We start from the raw sequence: 17,196 nt of genomic DNA, 5'->3' as shown, positions 1-17,196 counted from the left end.
CATTCTAACCACTTGGCCATGTTTAGCATACTACTACAGAAATTGTGGTTTCATACAATATAGTTTAATTACACACATCAGATTGAACATGATTAGTTATGGAGAATTTGTTTTAAGGCAACACAGGACATTAAACATTGTTCTTATAAACTGTGATTAACCCTCAGTACAATTTACACACAATGACAGTCAATGTCAGTATGAATTTTTTAAACTTGCAGAAACTCAAAAGTTTTGATTTTCTAAAATATTGATGAATTGAGAAACAAATTCTTTCTGACAGAAAAACAGTTAATTAAAACAAGCATTTAAATTTCACTTGGTGTTTTCAAAATAAATAAATACATTCAAAAATAGACATTATGATTTTTATTTTTCCAATAGCTAAAATATAATGAATGTCAATAGACTTTCTAATAGAAATTATTAACTATGATTAATGCTACATTTAATATTAAACACAAACACAGTCAAGTACATTTTCACTACTGCAACACAAACAAAGGTTGTAGATGACATCAAAGTAATTGCTATACACATTAGATATTCTAAAGAAGTTTTTAAGAGAAACATTAATTGCTGGAAGAAGTACTTGTTAAAGAGATATAATAAAGTAAGTATTCATATTAATATCTTAGACATACAGCTAGAAAATGACCAAAACAAGTGGTATAAAATGTGAAAAAGGAATCACAACAGGTTAGAAAGATGTATTCACCACTATCAAATCTAGCAAGATATTAAAAGACAAAAACGAAAATGAATGAAATAAATCCAGTGATGTTGAGGATTTTATACAAAAAAATCTTAAAAGGAAAATCTTTGATTTTTTTTTTTGTCCAAAAATGTACCTAACACAGACCAGATAATGTAAGAAATGACGAACAGGAATGGTCAATAAATCACCCAGTTTTCTACTTATTACATGTACACAGCTTAGAAAATTGTAATTTATGAATAAGAATTGTATTTATATGATCTTAAAATACAAGAAAAAACATTTCTAGTTTTCGATGTTGAGCTTATATTGGAAATGATAAAACCCTGTGCAAGTATTTGACACCTGGAAAGATAAAACAGTAAAATGGGAAAATACAAGACTAATAAATGTAAGATGAGAATCAACTTGTTAGATACACAGAGATGAAGGGATCAAATGGTTCTATATTTACAATTTATATTTTTGATGTAAAAGTTGATGGTATTTACATAATACAACTTTTTTCATGTTGTTTGAAAACTTTTATGTACAGTCTATAATTTCTATAGATCATATGGTGCAATAAAGTTTCTAATATTTTGAAAGAGAAAGACAATCAACTCTAAACTACTATAGATAACTCTCAATAAAAAGTCCAAAAAGCTGGTTCAATAACTTTACCACTAATCAGATACACAGCTTCAATTATGACAAATTTTTAAATCACCTTTTTTTCATAGAGATTTCAAAAAAACTTTTACATAAAAGAGCATTATTTCAAGGTCCTGCCACCAGTGGCAGTAATACATTATAATTGATACAAGTTAAAGAAAATTACACAAAGACATGTATCATAGGAATTGGTTTAACAATTTTAGTGTTCAAATTCTCTTTTCATAATTCATTCATTATTAACACCACTACATAATCCAGCAACCAACAGGTCTCTATAGCATGAACTACTTTCAGGATTTCTTCTTCTGGACTTGGTTTCATTTGTCTATGGGGAAAAACAAAAAGCTAAGTTTGTACATTACCAAGAGTTATAGCAATAATATACATACAACAGTGTAAACAATCCTTTGTCCCAACACATGAACTATTCCCTTACATATTCTATTTCCATATTAGCCCAGTTATAAGACCATATTTTTTGTTTTTTAAATTAATAACTAGGTTGTACAATTGACAGTCATCTTATAATCATGGCTGACCACAGGCACCTTCCCTCTACTCTAGTCTGTCATGTTCCTGAATGCTCAGATAGCAACTGTCTACACATGCATGCTCAAGGTTATTACTAATTCTTGCAACTAATCCACCTTTGGGCTATTCAGTTATAGTATTAATATTGCAGACCTAAAGAAGGATGCTACAACACTCAATTTTTTCTTGTTTACCACAGTTTCTAAAACTTGAAGCCAATTTATATGTGAGATTGCTAAAAAATGGGCCAATACAGTATTTCCAAAACAACTAAATCTCTTCTTTCTGTCTGTCCAAACATAAAAGTTAGTCTTTTGCAAACAAGTTTTTCCTTTGTTCATCAGATAATAAGTGAAAATGTATATAGTTCCTACTGCAGTAAACAAAATTACCTTTTGATTTTAATGAGTAAGTTATATCATTAAAAGAAATTATGAAACTCTTTTGAAATACAATGAAACATCAAATGTTAAATACAAACGTAATACCGAATTCGACCTTTATTGTTCATGTTATTTGTTGCCCAGAGTGAAATGTTTTTACTATTGTTGTTACACTTTTTCAAACTAGAGAATTGATGGTAGTGCATGAAAACAGAGATAAGTCAACGTTTTGTAAGTAGGTTATGTTCTGCTCTTTCTTTAATGTTAGATATATTAACAGTATTGACTACATTTCTATTATCTAATACATTTATTTACTATTACTTTTGCTATATTTATTGTTATTTTGCACTGTTGGTTTAGTATTTAGATTTACAACTAACCTAAATCTACTTAGCTAACTAAATCTCATGAGATTATTGGGTTTTAGACAAAGTTCAGATAGCAGATGTTTATCTACATGATAAATTAGTCCATTCTCATCACTGAGGTTTTGTTTAAGAATTGTACATAAAATCTGCTTTGTTATTTTCTTTTTATAACTATTACAGCTACATGTTTGATTTAAATAAAATGTGAAGACAGAACAAAAAATAGGGTATAGTTATAAACCATAGCAAGATATTTTGGAAGTGATAAATTCATATATTAAAACACAGACACATACACACACACAAACACAAATTCACCACTGCAATATATATTTCTTGGTTTTTCATGGTACTTTGTCACTTGGGACTTTCTTGTAATATAACAGTTACAGACTCTTACAAAGATTTAAAACCTTAGGTAAATCAAACAATGGAAAGAAACATAACTCTTATTTAAATATTTACTGAAGCAGTATCAAAATGACAATTTGTTCAAAGCATTTGTAACAAAAAATGTTGAAATATACTCATTCCTGTAAAGTTTTCATGTCAGGAGATAAGGATCTTTCTCTTAATTTCAGTGATTAAAGGTGGGCTACCACTGCCTAATAATATTTGATTTATTCTGCTACTGAGGTGCATACATGTGAAATAGCTCTTAGTTTGTTCTTACGTTTTCTTGCACCGCTTGCTTTTTTGAAAGAGGCTGTTCTGTTCTTTTTCCATACAATCTCGGTTTCCTTTTCAAGTGAGGTCGACTATTTTCTTTAGCTAGCACCTTATGGTCGGGCAATTCCCTGGATTAAATAAACACACTGATAATCAACAACCATTTTCAGTCAAATTTGACTTTGTTATAGTTTCTTATCATCACCTAAATCTTGCAAATTGCAGGATTAACAGATTTTTGTCTAACACTGATTAACAATATATAATATCTAACATCAGAGAAAATATTAATGGTGGAACAAGTTAGGTGGTTTGATAAAAAAAACAAACTAATGCCTACTGTAGGTGTATGGAATGACACCTATCTGTTTCCTTGACTGATTAGGTACTGAAAAAAATCTAAGTTTGTATGTATTATTCTTTATTTAAAAATGTATGCAAAATTTCCCATTGCTTAAATATATTGAAGTAGCATTTGTGCTACAAGTATATCTCCACAGTACACTGAGTAACACCTCACATTCTCAATGAAGAACATTCTCTGAAAAGAAGAAATATGATATGGCAGTGATCTGCTTGTCTTGAAATACTTCTTAATGAATCAGTGAGAACTGATCAATAATATTTGTTGTATGGGTTTGTTTCTAGTAAGAAAAAAGTTACACTTAATTATATTTGTATTCAACATTTGAAAAAAAAATGAAAGGAAACTGGAGGGAATATGGTTAAAATAAGGCTTAGCCACCAAACTGGAAGAATATATTGACTCAATTTCAAGACTTGCATTAGCTACAACCTAAGGAACTTTCTAACAGTATCATAACAATTGGATGAAACTTGAGAACTTCTTGTTACAATGGAAGTCAGATTTTCAATTAAAGTAAATCTTTCTACTGGAACAAGATATAAAATCACCATCAAAGCTTCCTTGATTCAGGTAGCACAGGAACTAGAGTTTTCAATCTAAGTTGCACCATATGTGCAGATGTGCAAAACAGCTAGGATGCCTATGGTTCAGACATACCTGTTCCTAATTTTAAACTAGTGATCAGAGAAACACAGCCAGATAAGCAACACTTGCCACAACAAGGTTTTGGTTTTTGGCTCTTCAAACCAAATAATGGATATATTTTTATAACACATCTAACCAGTTTGACATACCAGTTCAATAAAACTTTTCTGTTCAGCAATAAAAGTTTATTAAACAAATTTGTAAAATGTCAAATTAAAAGTTTAGAATCATTATAATTCAAACAAAAAGGTTATATTTGAAACATACACCTTTCTTTTTTTATGAAATATATCTTTAAAATAGCTTATCTTCTTTTGGAAAATGCTTTAGTGTACTTAGCCCTGAACTAAAAGTATTTAAAATTGCCATTTAGCAGTTTGATAATAATGTCAAACACAAGAAACAGAGTACAAGTTTCAAAGCCTAAATGTACAGAAAGGTCCTTTATATTTAGTACTTGACCAGTTATGGGAAGATACTTCAGACCACTTAAAATATATTGAAAAAATATTATAGTTTACTGTTCAAGGACAGCCATTTGCAGGACTCATCCTGTTTCCCTTGTGGAAACACTGAGTATCATCTTATCATAAAAGCTTGTATATTCTGATTTTGGAAGAGAAGTTAAAGAATTTCTTTTTATTCCCATTATAAAAACTTACTCGATAGCCTGTTTCAGAGCACTGATCCAATTTTCACTTTCTCCTGGCTGTTTAGAGTATAGCATTAGCATCTGTTCTTTTGCAGAAACCTAAATTTGTAAATTTAATTAAAAAACATTATGCTAACTTTATTTGTAGTCAGAATAACTGAGTAACACATTCTTTGTTTTTATCTCTAGAAGCATTGAGAGAGTTATGATACCTGAATGTTCAGTATTTAGAAAAAAATATTTTTTTTTGTTTTAATATTTAACTTACATACAAAATCAATAAAATCAAATTGATGCCTTTCTACTCCCTGCTATAAACAGTTATTTTGTTTGATCTCCCTACATACTTTGGATCAATTGGAAAACTAACAAATTTATATCTGCATTTACAAAGGAAATGAAAATTATTCATATAATTCTATAACGGCTTAAGATACACTGGAATGTATTTACATTTATGTTTCTCTGTCTGCTTCACATTAATTATTAATTAAAGCAGCTATATGCAGTCATTACGATTTCATTAAAAATTTTCAAACTGTTCTTAATCTAATGGAAATACAAATTAATCAACTCTACATACAACTAATAATCATTTTTAGGAAAAGATAATCTACACATAAACCTAAATCATACGTTTCAATTCAGTACACATCCAACAGAAATATTTTTAAACTCCATAATTTCACAGAATTGAAATGTACTATTTAATAAAACAAATTTTCAATTAGTTACAGGTCATCGCAAATTTCCATTATTATGAACAAATTCTTTCAAGAACATTTTAGCACATTACTTTACAAGAATCAATTAGATGTTGACTTTTAACTCTGAGCCAATGAAAGTGTTTTACTCTTGATGAGTACATAGAAGAAACATTCTCACCCTGAAAAGAGTGGCATCTTTTCCTCCAGCACCAAACAATACTTCAACAATGCTTTGTTGAAGAGGCAGAATTCCACAACACTGCAAAGAGGGAGGTTTATTTGACAAATGAGATTTTTGAACTGGCTTACAGTACATCAGCATGTCACTAAACAGAAAAAATTGTCGTTCATGTGAACTATCTCCTTTTTGGTTTACCTAAAATAAGAAAAATACAAGTTTACTTCAAAGACTATGAGTATTACACTGGAGCTTTAGGACTATATTTACTTACTGGGTGGAGGTGGCTTAAGAAAGATTTACTTTCTACAATATCTAACAGCTGATTAACACAGCTTTTCCATTATATTGCTGTTGTTTTTCTTCATACAAGTTCTTTAAAATAAAACTAGCTTTTTGATGAAATTAATAAACAATCATTGTATCTGTGTTAAAACATGTTCTCTACAATTACACAGGCAAGTTTCACATCAGGTTAAAATGAAAACAGTACAGTAATAAACACTAATATACCAACCTTAATTTATACTGCTAGCAGTCAAAAGAAAATAGAAATTAAACCACACATTAATTATTTGATTACTTTTGTCATCAACTGACAATCTTTTATTATGTTAAATTGTATGCCAATGTCTTTAACACTGAACATATTTACATGTTACCTAACATTATTTAAAAAACACAACTGTTGTTGCATACATTAAAATACACTGAAAATGTCTGATGTGTAGTGTATACAGACATGCCAATGTCATTTATGAAAAAAAGAGGAAAAGGTATATAGTCTGGTGCCAGAGGCGCGCCTGACTAGGGGGGTCCAGGGGCATGCCCTGGGAAATTTAAAAAAAATGGATGCTATTTGGTGTGATTTGGTGCAATCTGGGACATAATTTCTTTATATTTTTTGACATTGCAATGTTGGAAAAGTACACAATATATATCATATAAAATAACAAAAGAAAATTAAAAGACTAAATCAAACTAATAAAACTAACTTTCATTTACAGTTTTTAGCAGATTGATTTATTCTTTTAATTTGCATTCATTTTTTAGAAGATATATCAAAATATCTAAAATTAACAAATAAAATACAAAGTAAATAAATGAAATTTAAGATTGTTTATTTGCTATTTATTCAGTTTAATTTTTTTCTAAATCAAAATATATTAGTAATATGAGTTAATAAAGCCAAAATAACTCGGTAAATATTTCAAATACAAATCATTTCGTTATTATCCTTTTTGTCATCAATAACATCATCATCATCAACTACTGGTATGCTGCCAATTAAATGTTTTACAGTCATTGCCAATAACTACTTCTCTGCTGCGTATATTCCATACAATTTTCAAATTACATAAAATTACTCTTTTGACTAATCATGACTACCTACAGTTCAAATTGTTCATCTATGCAATCTTGTCATTATACTACTGGTACCTTAATGTCAGTGAATTTTCCATTCTTTCACAAATTGACAATACAAACTAAAACAGCATATGAAGGAAAGCTATGACATTGCTTAAAAATTCAACTACTGATATGGTTCAATATTAAACTACTGATAGCAGTGATATGCCTCAGAAATTAAATTTTGTACAGTCACTGACATCAACAACTACTGCTCTGCTGCATGTATTCCATTAAAATTTCAAATTACTTAAAATTACTCTACATGACTACCTACAGTAAAACTTGTTCATCCATACAATCTTGTCAGTAAATTACTGGTACCTCAATATCAGTATATTTTTCATTCTTTCACAATACAAACTGAAACAGCAAATCAAGGAAAGCTTTGACATTGCTTCAAAATAAAATTAATGATATGCTTTAAAATAAACCACTGGCACTGTATGCTGCAGATAATAATAAAATGTTTTTCAGTCACTGATATCAACTTCTGCTCTGCTGCATAAATTACAGTCAAATTTCAAATCACTTAATTTCCTTTAATCAATCTTGGCTACTTTCCTCTTTTTCGAGACAAGGGTTTCCAGTGCTCTCTTCCGAGCTTTTTTTCTCTCCTTCTCTGAATGGGCAGCTCTCTGTGCCTCTGCAGCTTTCTGGACTTTTTCTTTAGCCAAGGTGGCTGGGCCAGATTTCACAGAACCATAGGCCTCAAGCTTTTCTGCCCTTTTCTTTTGATTCTCCCTCAGCTTTGAGGTATACTTTGAAGCTGCTGATCTAATGTCCTTACACATTCTCTTGTCTACAGGATCAAAATGAACATCTTTCCTTTTAAACATTTCAATTGCTGTTGTTTCTTTGGAGCGTAGAGAATATTTTATTGTCTGGTATGCACACGATACCAGACCACGAGACCTGCAACAAGACGAAACGAGACTGCCTCCAAGATGGCGGTCAATTTTTTTTTTCTGCAATAAACATTGAAAAAATACGATTTCTCCTCAAAAACCACCTACCCAGCCCCCAAATCGCTCATATTTTCTCTTCGAATTTACACGAATCTCATGGGTGATCGTTGGCCGTTTGAAAACCGCGTTTCAGCGAAAAAATGGCACGCATGTGTATATTTTCAACTTTTACAAAAGCCCTATAGGTTTTCTGTTCTTCTTTTAATAATGGAGTCTGATAATTTGATTTAAATATATATAGTTAAGTCTGTGACTAATCTCTGTATTGGCCATCAATACTAATCCTATCTGAAGAATTCTCCAAAGTTTTTTATCCAATTTTTGAGAAGATTCAATTGGTATGTTTCTTTACCTACGAAAATATACCATATGTTTAGGCACCTTTGTGTGTGCAATGCATCCCAAAATGAGGACTTGTTTACAGAAATATAAATGTAAAAGGAAGGGTTCTTCATCTAGTATATATTTGCTTTTTTATGCTAATGGAAACTTGCTCATTTTTTTGTCTGATAAATGCACGATTTATTTGAAGGTGGATATTGAAACTTAATGCACACCACTAGCATTATAGACATTAGAGATATTCAGATGTGTGAAACACAAAAATATAGATCGTCAAAATCCAATTCTGCTGGCAGCTGATCTTGGGAGCATCAGCACTGATTTGATACTTCATTCATTCCAATAGTTTATTTACAGCATTATATCTACACTTTAAGTAATTTAGTTTCTTTTTTTGACAGTTATCAAAATTAAACATATCAGCCAGTTAACTAACTAACAGTAATTAATAGAGTTATGTTTTTATAGAATAAAAAATCTGAAATTGAATTCTAAAGTGTAAATTCTTGAGCTAAAGAATCATACTGAAAAAACATAAGCTTTATATAAATTGTTTTTGTATTAAATACAAAGCTACATAATGGATTATCTATGTTATAACCATCATGAGTACAATAACCTATTTTTCAGCATTATATCTGTAGAGCTACCAGGAGGCATATAAACTCTGTTTCTAATAGTTTGTCCATAATAATTTGAACTTGCAAGTACTTTTGATCAAATGAATTAAGGAGTGGTATTAAAGAGAATCAATATTTAATTCTTACTGTACAAAATTATTCGAGTATGACCACAGGAAATAAATTATTGGAGAGAAATGAAGAAACGTCTAAAACAAATTCCCTGTAGATACTCTATCATAAATCAATACACAATAAAACTATGGTCTGTTAGAATTAGAAGGCACTAAATCTGTGAACAATGCTTTCAGATTCAGCTCAATATCTCACAAGGTTAAGCCACATTAAGAGGTTTACTTGAACATAAACCAAGTCTTTAGCAATTAAGCATAACTTGCATACTTAATTGTCTTTCTTTTTCAAGATTTAAATAAAAAAATTAAAATTAAGTAAAGAACTATATTTATTCCTCAGCTCAGCAATCTTAAAATAATAAGATTTTTAAAACAAAATGAGAGATTTTGACAGGCAAGGTAACATATATAATGTTCAGAATGCTTTACTCACGGAAGTAATTGGGTTTGTTAATTTTTGTAACATATCACTGTGCTATTTTTTTCTTCAGTTTTATTATCTGATAATTCAGACTGTCAAAAGAGCCACTTTCATGATAAGATTAATGGGTATGGCAGTATTATATGCTAATACCTTAAGGAGAAAGTAGACACTCTCGTATTCTATCAGGATTTTGCACGTCATCACAAAACGTTCTGCTATATTCAACACTGATATCGGATGTCAACATTCCCTTCTCGCCATATCAGTTCAAGTTTTGGTAACATTTTACCTGATGTCAATGGTATAAAGATCACATTTGGTACAAGATTTTGATTCAAATGTTTACATCTATTTAGTTTCCCAGCAGATCTTTTGCACACACATCACAGAGATGATTTCCAGCATCAAATCACACAATCATATGAGAACAAAATTTTAATTTTTGATGTAAAATGTATGTAAGAACTTGACATTCATAATGAATGTAGACCATGCACCTTTTTGGCATCAGTGCAACACCTCTGTATATTACATTGCTAGACTTTTTACACAGATAAATGTTTCTCTCAAGTTGAAGTAGCATCTGAAATATAATCCTATAAACTTAATCTTTCACTACTTGAAAATAAGAAATATATGAACAAACCTTCATCAGTAAACCTTCCTTTATGAACCGCCTGTTGGGGTGAATTAAACGTGGCTGCTTGTCCACTAAACGCTTCTGCAGCTGTAACATCTTTTGGATGTTTTCCTGCACCCCAAGAAATTGAGTCACTTCTCCACTTATTTTGCTTATTTCCAATAATGCAGCTGTTATATAAAAACAAACATAAGCTATATAAAATCAGATTTTAAGATACACACAAACAAATGAAAAGAATGAGTAAATATTTAAACACTTATGTTAAAGTCTGAAAGGAAATGATCTTACTTCATGGTAGCACAAAATTCAAAACTTGTGTGCTTAGAACCACATTTTTCAAAGCTACAACAAAAGTTATGTAGTGCTTCCAAATACTTGGATGTACAGGTAGATCAGTAATAATGAAATTTTGCTTACAAAATTCAAATAAACAAATTTTGATAGGATGAAATAGGGTTTAGGTGTTGATGATGGGGCAGTTAAATTAATTAGATACAGATAAAATATGGGGCAAAAAATTAAAAATTTTAAATATTTAAGATAAGCATTTTCTTTATGAAAAGAAATTAGCAACTGCAAGTAAATATAAAAATCATGTTGGTTCACAAAATGTGTAAGAGAGAAAAATAAAATAAAAGCATTATATATTTCAGAAATTTAAATAGATTGCTTTGATGGAAGATGTACAGGATTGTAGAAAATCAAGAGAGTTGGTCAAACAGGAAATTAGGAAATCAAAAGAGATTTATCAAAAAAACTTTCTGAAAGTGTAAAAAATAAACAGTAAGGACCTCTTTAAATACAATAAAGGATAACATATGTTTGGGTTGAAGTAGGGCCTTTGAGGGATGAGAAGGCTGTACATATGATATGAAATGACTGGACTATTAAACCTGATTTATTTCTTTAATTTTTACTAATGCAAATTTAAGCAATATGCAATTCTTTGTTTTAAGCAGCTACTAGATGGAAATAAAATCTGCACATTAATTCTGAATTTAATAAAAATTGGGAAGTTTAAAAAAATAAGGGTATTGGCTAGATAAGATATCCCAGGGTTTTGAAGGAGGTTAAAGATTGTATGTGTGGGCCACTTACTACCATTTTTTGTAAGTCTTTAAATAATGGGCAAGTACCAGATGGTTGGAAGTTGGTTAATGTAGCTCCTCTTCTCAAGAGAGCTGACAAAAAGTTGTCCATGTAATTATAGGCCTATTAATCTTATATTAGTGGTAGAGAAAAGTTTTTGAAAGTTCAAGGAAAGACGACTTACAAAACTCTTTTACATAGTTTAAAACTTTGTTGGATAGTGGGCATAGTTAACTTTTTGTATGATGAGGGTATAGGAATGAATTTGGTGTATCTGGATTTTCAGGAAGCTTCTGAGAAGGTGCTGCATAAAAGGCTTACTTGTTAAAAATGATCTCAATAGGTGTGTGAGATAAAGTTAGTTTATTGGATAAAAAAATTGGATGGAAGGAAGCAGAAGGGTGTTATAAATGGAGTTCAGCAACACTGAATTAATGTCACAAGTGGGATGCCTCAGTGTTAGAACCTTGGGTCTATTAATTTACATCAGTGACATTGGTGAAGAAATGGTGAATATATTAGTTATATTTCTTGATGGTAAAGTTTTTGGTTATTTGTGGATGCAAGGATGCTGTTGCTTTGGAAAGTAATTTGGATTATTTGGTGAGATGGGAGAATAAATAGCAGATGGTTTTCAATTATAATAATGTAAGGTAATGAATGCATTTGTACAGTTCAGATTACAAGTTTGATGCCAATATCTTTAACAGTGTTATGGAAGAAAACAATCTTACTATTCTGGTTGATCAGTAATGTGTTACTGCTAGAGACAGGACAAGTATAATTTTTAAGTTGTATGTAAAGAAAGATTAGATAAAAGTCTAAAGAAGTTATAATATCATTGGTTAGGCTAAATTTAAAATATTGAATTCAGTTTTGGGGTCCCAGACTGAAAATGTTGTCATATCATACAAGGAGAGGTTAAGATGTCTAAACTTGTTTTCTCTTGAAAGAGTTAGAAGGTATCTGATTGAGGAGTTTAATATTGCGAAAAGATTGATAGTGTTGAGGCATCATCTTTTTTCATACTTAACAGTGAGAATGGTAAAACTAGGAGACACGAATATAAAATTAAAAAAATTACAATACTAGGCTGCTTGGTCTTTGGAATGAGTTGCCTTTAGAAGTTGTAGATATACTAAAGTTAATGGAGTTTGAGGAAAGGCTTGATAGATATTTCAAATGATAAGTACAGTCTTAGGTTTTCTTTCTAAAGTTATTTTTAGTTGATGGACCAGAAAGGTTCCATATTATCCATAAATTTTATGTTATCTTTGTTTTCATTTCATGATTTTTCTCAAGAGAGCAAATTTCAGTTAATAAAATCGTATTCCAAAGCTTGTGTTTTAACATATTGTACGTCTAACCAAAAGTTTCAGACAACACAAGTCAGTGCATTTTCAACATTACATACCTACTCCACGCCAACAGGTGATTCATCTGGTATATATCAAGTCATATCTAGTTAAATGTTTTATGTGAGCTTCCTATCTAAACTTTCCACTCAACAGTGCTGACAAAATATTATTTTATGAATAAAAATTAAAAAGTCTGAGTTCATTTCAAAGTATTCTAATATAATCTTTATTTCATTCCAGAGTAGTTGTACAGCATTCTAATGCTCCTTTTATCTTTTGTAATACTAGTTTTAGGATTGACACACAAGATAAACCAAAGTAATAAGTATTTATGTTGAAAAACTTTTGAATGCGTTTTATTCATTGTAACTTTGACCATATGATTATTAAAGCATACTATGCATAAACGAGAAACGAAAACAAATAATACCAAATTGTAGTTAAAATGATTAAAAAATACAATCTAATGAAGTACTTTTATTACTAGCAGAACTACTAAGGTTATTTGCTAATGTCCATAATCTTGATCTACTGATCAGTGAAAAGGTAGCCAATTAGCAGCACCCTGCCAAATAAACTCAGGGATTGACTGTCACTCTTATTATGCATCTACAGTGTAAAGTGCAGGGAATACTTTGTGGTGTCACATGAATTTAAACTAAGCTTATAATATCTAGAGCTCTATCATAGGACCAGATCTTCATTATAAATCTCTTGTAAATCTAAAGACACAGATAATAATATTACCATAATTTTTGTATGAACAGTAAGTGGTATCTTTCGTTTCAGTGTACTTAAATAGATCAATGCTAATAAAAACAATGCTGCTAAAAACAGCATTCTTTAGTCTGAAGAGAAGCAACCACATATCTTTTATGCTTTATTAGTCTGATATAAAAGGTGGTCTACCAGCAAGAGAACTGACCAATACAGCAATGGAGTCAGCAGCTATTCTCAAGATCCAGTCACAATTAAACAAGAAATAGCTGATGTCAGTTATAACTTAAAACATATGGGGGAAAAAAGAAAATAATTTTAATGAAGATTTTATCTAATATTCAATAGTAAAAACCTAAACAAAACATGATAAAATCAGCAGTTTCATTACAGAAACTGATGGCTGGAAATAATAAGTTTAGTTTCAATTTTATTATTTCAATACAGATGTGGAACTCTTCTTTCAATACATATCATGCAGACTACATATAGAATGCTTAGGCATAATTTAACTTCTTTAACAAGAGCTTAGGATGAAGTGGAGCATCATCTGCTTATTCTTGTAGCATATGAATGAACTGAAACTGTTAGCTTCTGCAAATGAATGATATATATGTACACGTGTGTGTCTGTATTTTACTTTAACCAAATGTGACAATATCTTCTAACTATGATTGTACCCACTTGACTACCAAGAGATATTTGACAAATACCTATATTTTACCACAATTATCCATAAGTCATGTTTTATTCATTAAAAAGAGAGAGAAAAATTGATAATATTACAAAACTCCATTGTTATTCAAATTATCAGATACAAAGACTAGATTAATTAGATTAAATTATTTTAAATACGATCACAAAATAACAAATCTGGTAACATACTCACTGTAATATTGTGCTAAGGCAAGAAATGTTGAAAATATTGGATACACACACACACACACATATAGGAAGCAAGGAAGATATTGAATAATAAGGGCCCTACTAAGTTAAAACCCGCAATAAATAGTCTAGTAATGACTACATTACTTTTGTCCAAACTGTAAGCAAGCTTTTCATTAATGTGACTAAATATTAAAGTTGAAAGAACTATGAAATTCACCCTTTCATATTTAGAAAAATACAGCTTTACTTTCATATAATTAACTTTTCCATATTTTCAAACTGGAAAGTTGTACATAGTTATGTGGTGCCTTATAAATCAGATGTAGAAAGTAAACTTTTACCAATCCTGTAGAATAGACAAAGGTTACAACCATAACTAGAGATCAGTAATTCTTATAATTGCTTCTGTGTAGTGTCCTAATGGAGTGATGTTTATTTATTTCAAGTGGTGATACAAAGAGATGTATAATGGAAGTTATCACCTACACAGGTAACCTGGAATTGTGGGATACTGCATAATTATTTTTGTCTGCATTTAACATGTAGTAAACATCTTATTTTATCTCTCTTGTGCAGATTTAATAAATTCTCCCAACTGCCACAGCAGCTAGAATTTATACAATGAATATAAAATCCAGCCAATAATGATAAAGTCCATATTATATGAACATAATTTTGTTTTATTTGCACATAAAACATGCTTTTTTCTATTACTGTTTGTGTTCATCTTATACTCTCCATAACAATTCCTGAACCTGCTGTAGTAGATAGATATTAGTGCACCTGAATATCACACATTTACTAACCTCTAATATCCTTTTCAATAATGGAATTTTCTGGGCACAGCTGTAAAAAGACTTTTCAGCAAGCACTTGTATCTGTGTAGGCAAGAAAAGAAAATAACTTAGTACTTATAATTGACTTAGCACACTCTGGCACAAAAAATTTAAACAAAAAACTAGTGTGATCTTACAATTAAAAGAATTGCAGGAACAGTTTAAGTCTGATAAGATTAATGCTCAAATATCAATGTCTTTACCACTTTTCCTCTCTGATCTTGTCTTACTAAAATGACAAACATTTTCAACACCCACATACACACAAAAATTTATCTAAATTATTTAAAGTTAAAATGTCTTTTTCCATTAAAAACATTACACGTACAATCAATGCTGGTAAGAAGTAATCATTAATTTTCTTGTTTAAAATAAAGAATCTTCAACAGAACATAAACATTTTCCCTCTTTCCTTAAAGTTAACATGAAAAACATTTAAACAGCAGACTATGTACAAGTATCAACTTACATATGTTCAAACATATCCACAAATACTTAAGGTATGTTAAAAGACGTATAGTTGTGGAACAGTTCAATTTCATTCTATTCATTTTGACTATCCTACTTTAAAATATTACAGCTAACAAATATCTATAAAAAACAAACATACTGAAAATATCATGACAAATATAAAAGCCACTGTTTGTTGGTAATGCTCAAACTGCCTCAGTGATCACAGTGCCTGAACCTCAAGTCTTGTGTTCAAATATTAGTGCAAATAGAATTTTAAATAGTTTTATTTTATTGGTTAGTGATTATGCTTAGAGCATGTTCTTTCAGTATCTGGAAAAACATTCATACTGTGATATTTAAATCAATAGTTAACAATGATTTTCAAAAACTGGGTGTCAAAGTGGCTTAGTGGGTATGATGTTTGACTCTCAAGTAGATGTCTCACATTCAAATCCCAGTTAATTGGGATTTTATGTTAATAGTTTCAAATAATCATATTTACAGCAAGCTCTTTAAATAGCATTATAGATTAAATCAGGATTTGAGGTATTGGTTAAAGTCTGACTTTTAAGATGGAATGTTTACAGAATGAAGTCACCTCAGCTTTTCCTTTCAGTTGAATATTTCTAACATCACCTACAAATCAAATTCTAAACTAGAATTATGAATAAAACTAAAAATATATTCTTAGGACAGTAGATATAGGCTTTTTCTTGTTAACCTGAAGATGACCTAATAAGGTTGAAACATTGTTCTGTACTTTAAGTAAAGTTTCAACACCCATACTAGCTATCTTGAGAATACAATTTTACTTCAAGTGGGTTTCTTGTCATCACAAAAAACAAAATATAATTCAGAAACATATCAATAAAAAGATTGTTTAGGAAAAGAGAGAAAATAGATGGATGGAACAACACAATCAAGAAAACAGTAAAAAACTGTATAAACAAGGTAGAAGAAAAACAACTGACATGGTTGAATGAAGCTGCTGAAGAAATGAAATGAAGACAAATTGATGCTGAAAGACATGCAACTGGTTAGTGTATGTTGAACAGAGAAGACAAACTACTTACAAATATTAGGCTGGCATGTGCTCTTTTGTGTCCATATAGTATATTGACTGTTTATACATGTATTGCACACAACCATTGTTCTAAAGTCAATTACTTCAATTTTAACAATAGAAAAACAACAAACTTTGGTGGGGGTTATACTAAGTTTTATGCAAATCTAGAGTATCCAAATTTTGTTTCACATACATTAGCAATAAATTAATAAAGACTATATGGTTGGTTGTTTGGTGTTTTATGGTGCAAAGCAACTAAGCTATCTGTGGCAAACAACTGGTAAAAAAAATTAAAAGTAAAATTATTAAAATTCATAAAAAGGAATCATGTTAAACCAAAACAAAGTCTTTAATTAAATACTTAAGTAGC

General features: G+C 30.1%; 1 protein-coding gene across 6 annotated transcripts in view; it reads right to left on the bottom strand.

Moving 5' to 3' along the window:
* Positions 1-354: 354 nt before the first annotated feature.
* Positions 355-17,196, bottom strand: part of LOC143247399 (FYVE, RhoGEF and PH domain-containing protein 4-like) — a 38,413-nt gene continuing 21,571 nt past the window's right edge. For 4 of the 6 annotated variants that reach the window (XM_076495412.1, XM_076495414.1, XM_076495411.1 and 1 more), the window contains exons 6-7: positions 15,278-15,349; positions 10,421-10,586 (exon numbers count right to left, since the gene is read on the bottom strand). In XM_076495412.1, the coding sequence (XP_076351527.1) occupies positions 15,292-15,349 (58 nt within the window). In that variant the 3' untranslated portion in view covers positions 10,421-10,586; positions 15,278-15,291. Of the gene's footprint in view, positions 1,701-3,333; positions 3,458-5,003; positions 5,093-5,878; positions 6,077-10,420; positions 10,587-15,277; positions 15,350-17,196 lie in introns of those variants that run through there. The other 2 variants (XM_076495413.1, XM_076495416.1) reach the window with 2 other exon arrangements.

The sequence above is a fragment of the Tachypleus tridentatus genome, chromosome 3 (assembly GCF_004210375.1).
Source record: "Tachypleus tridentatus isolate NWPU-2018 chromosome 3, ASM421037v1, whole genome shotgun sequence".
NCBI lineage: Eukaryota > Metazoa > Arthropoda > Merostomata > Xiphosura > Limulidae > Tachypleus > Tachypleus tridentatus.
The sequence above is the reverse complement of the archived record's forward strand: the minus strand, read 5'-3'. Positions and strand labels throughout refer to the sequence as shown.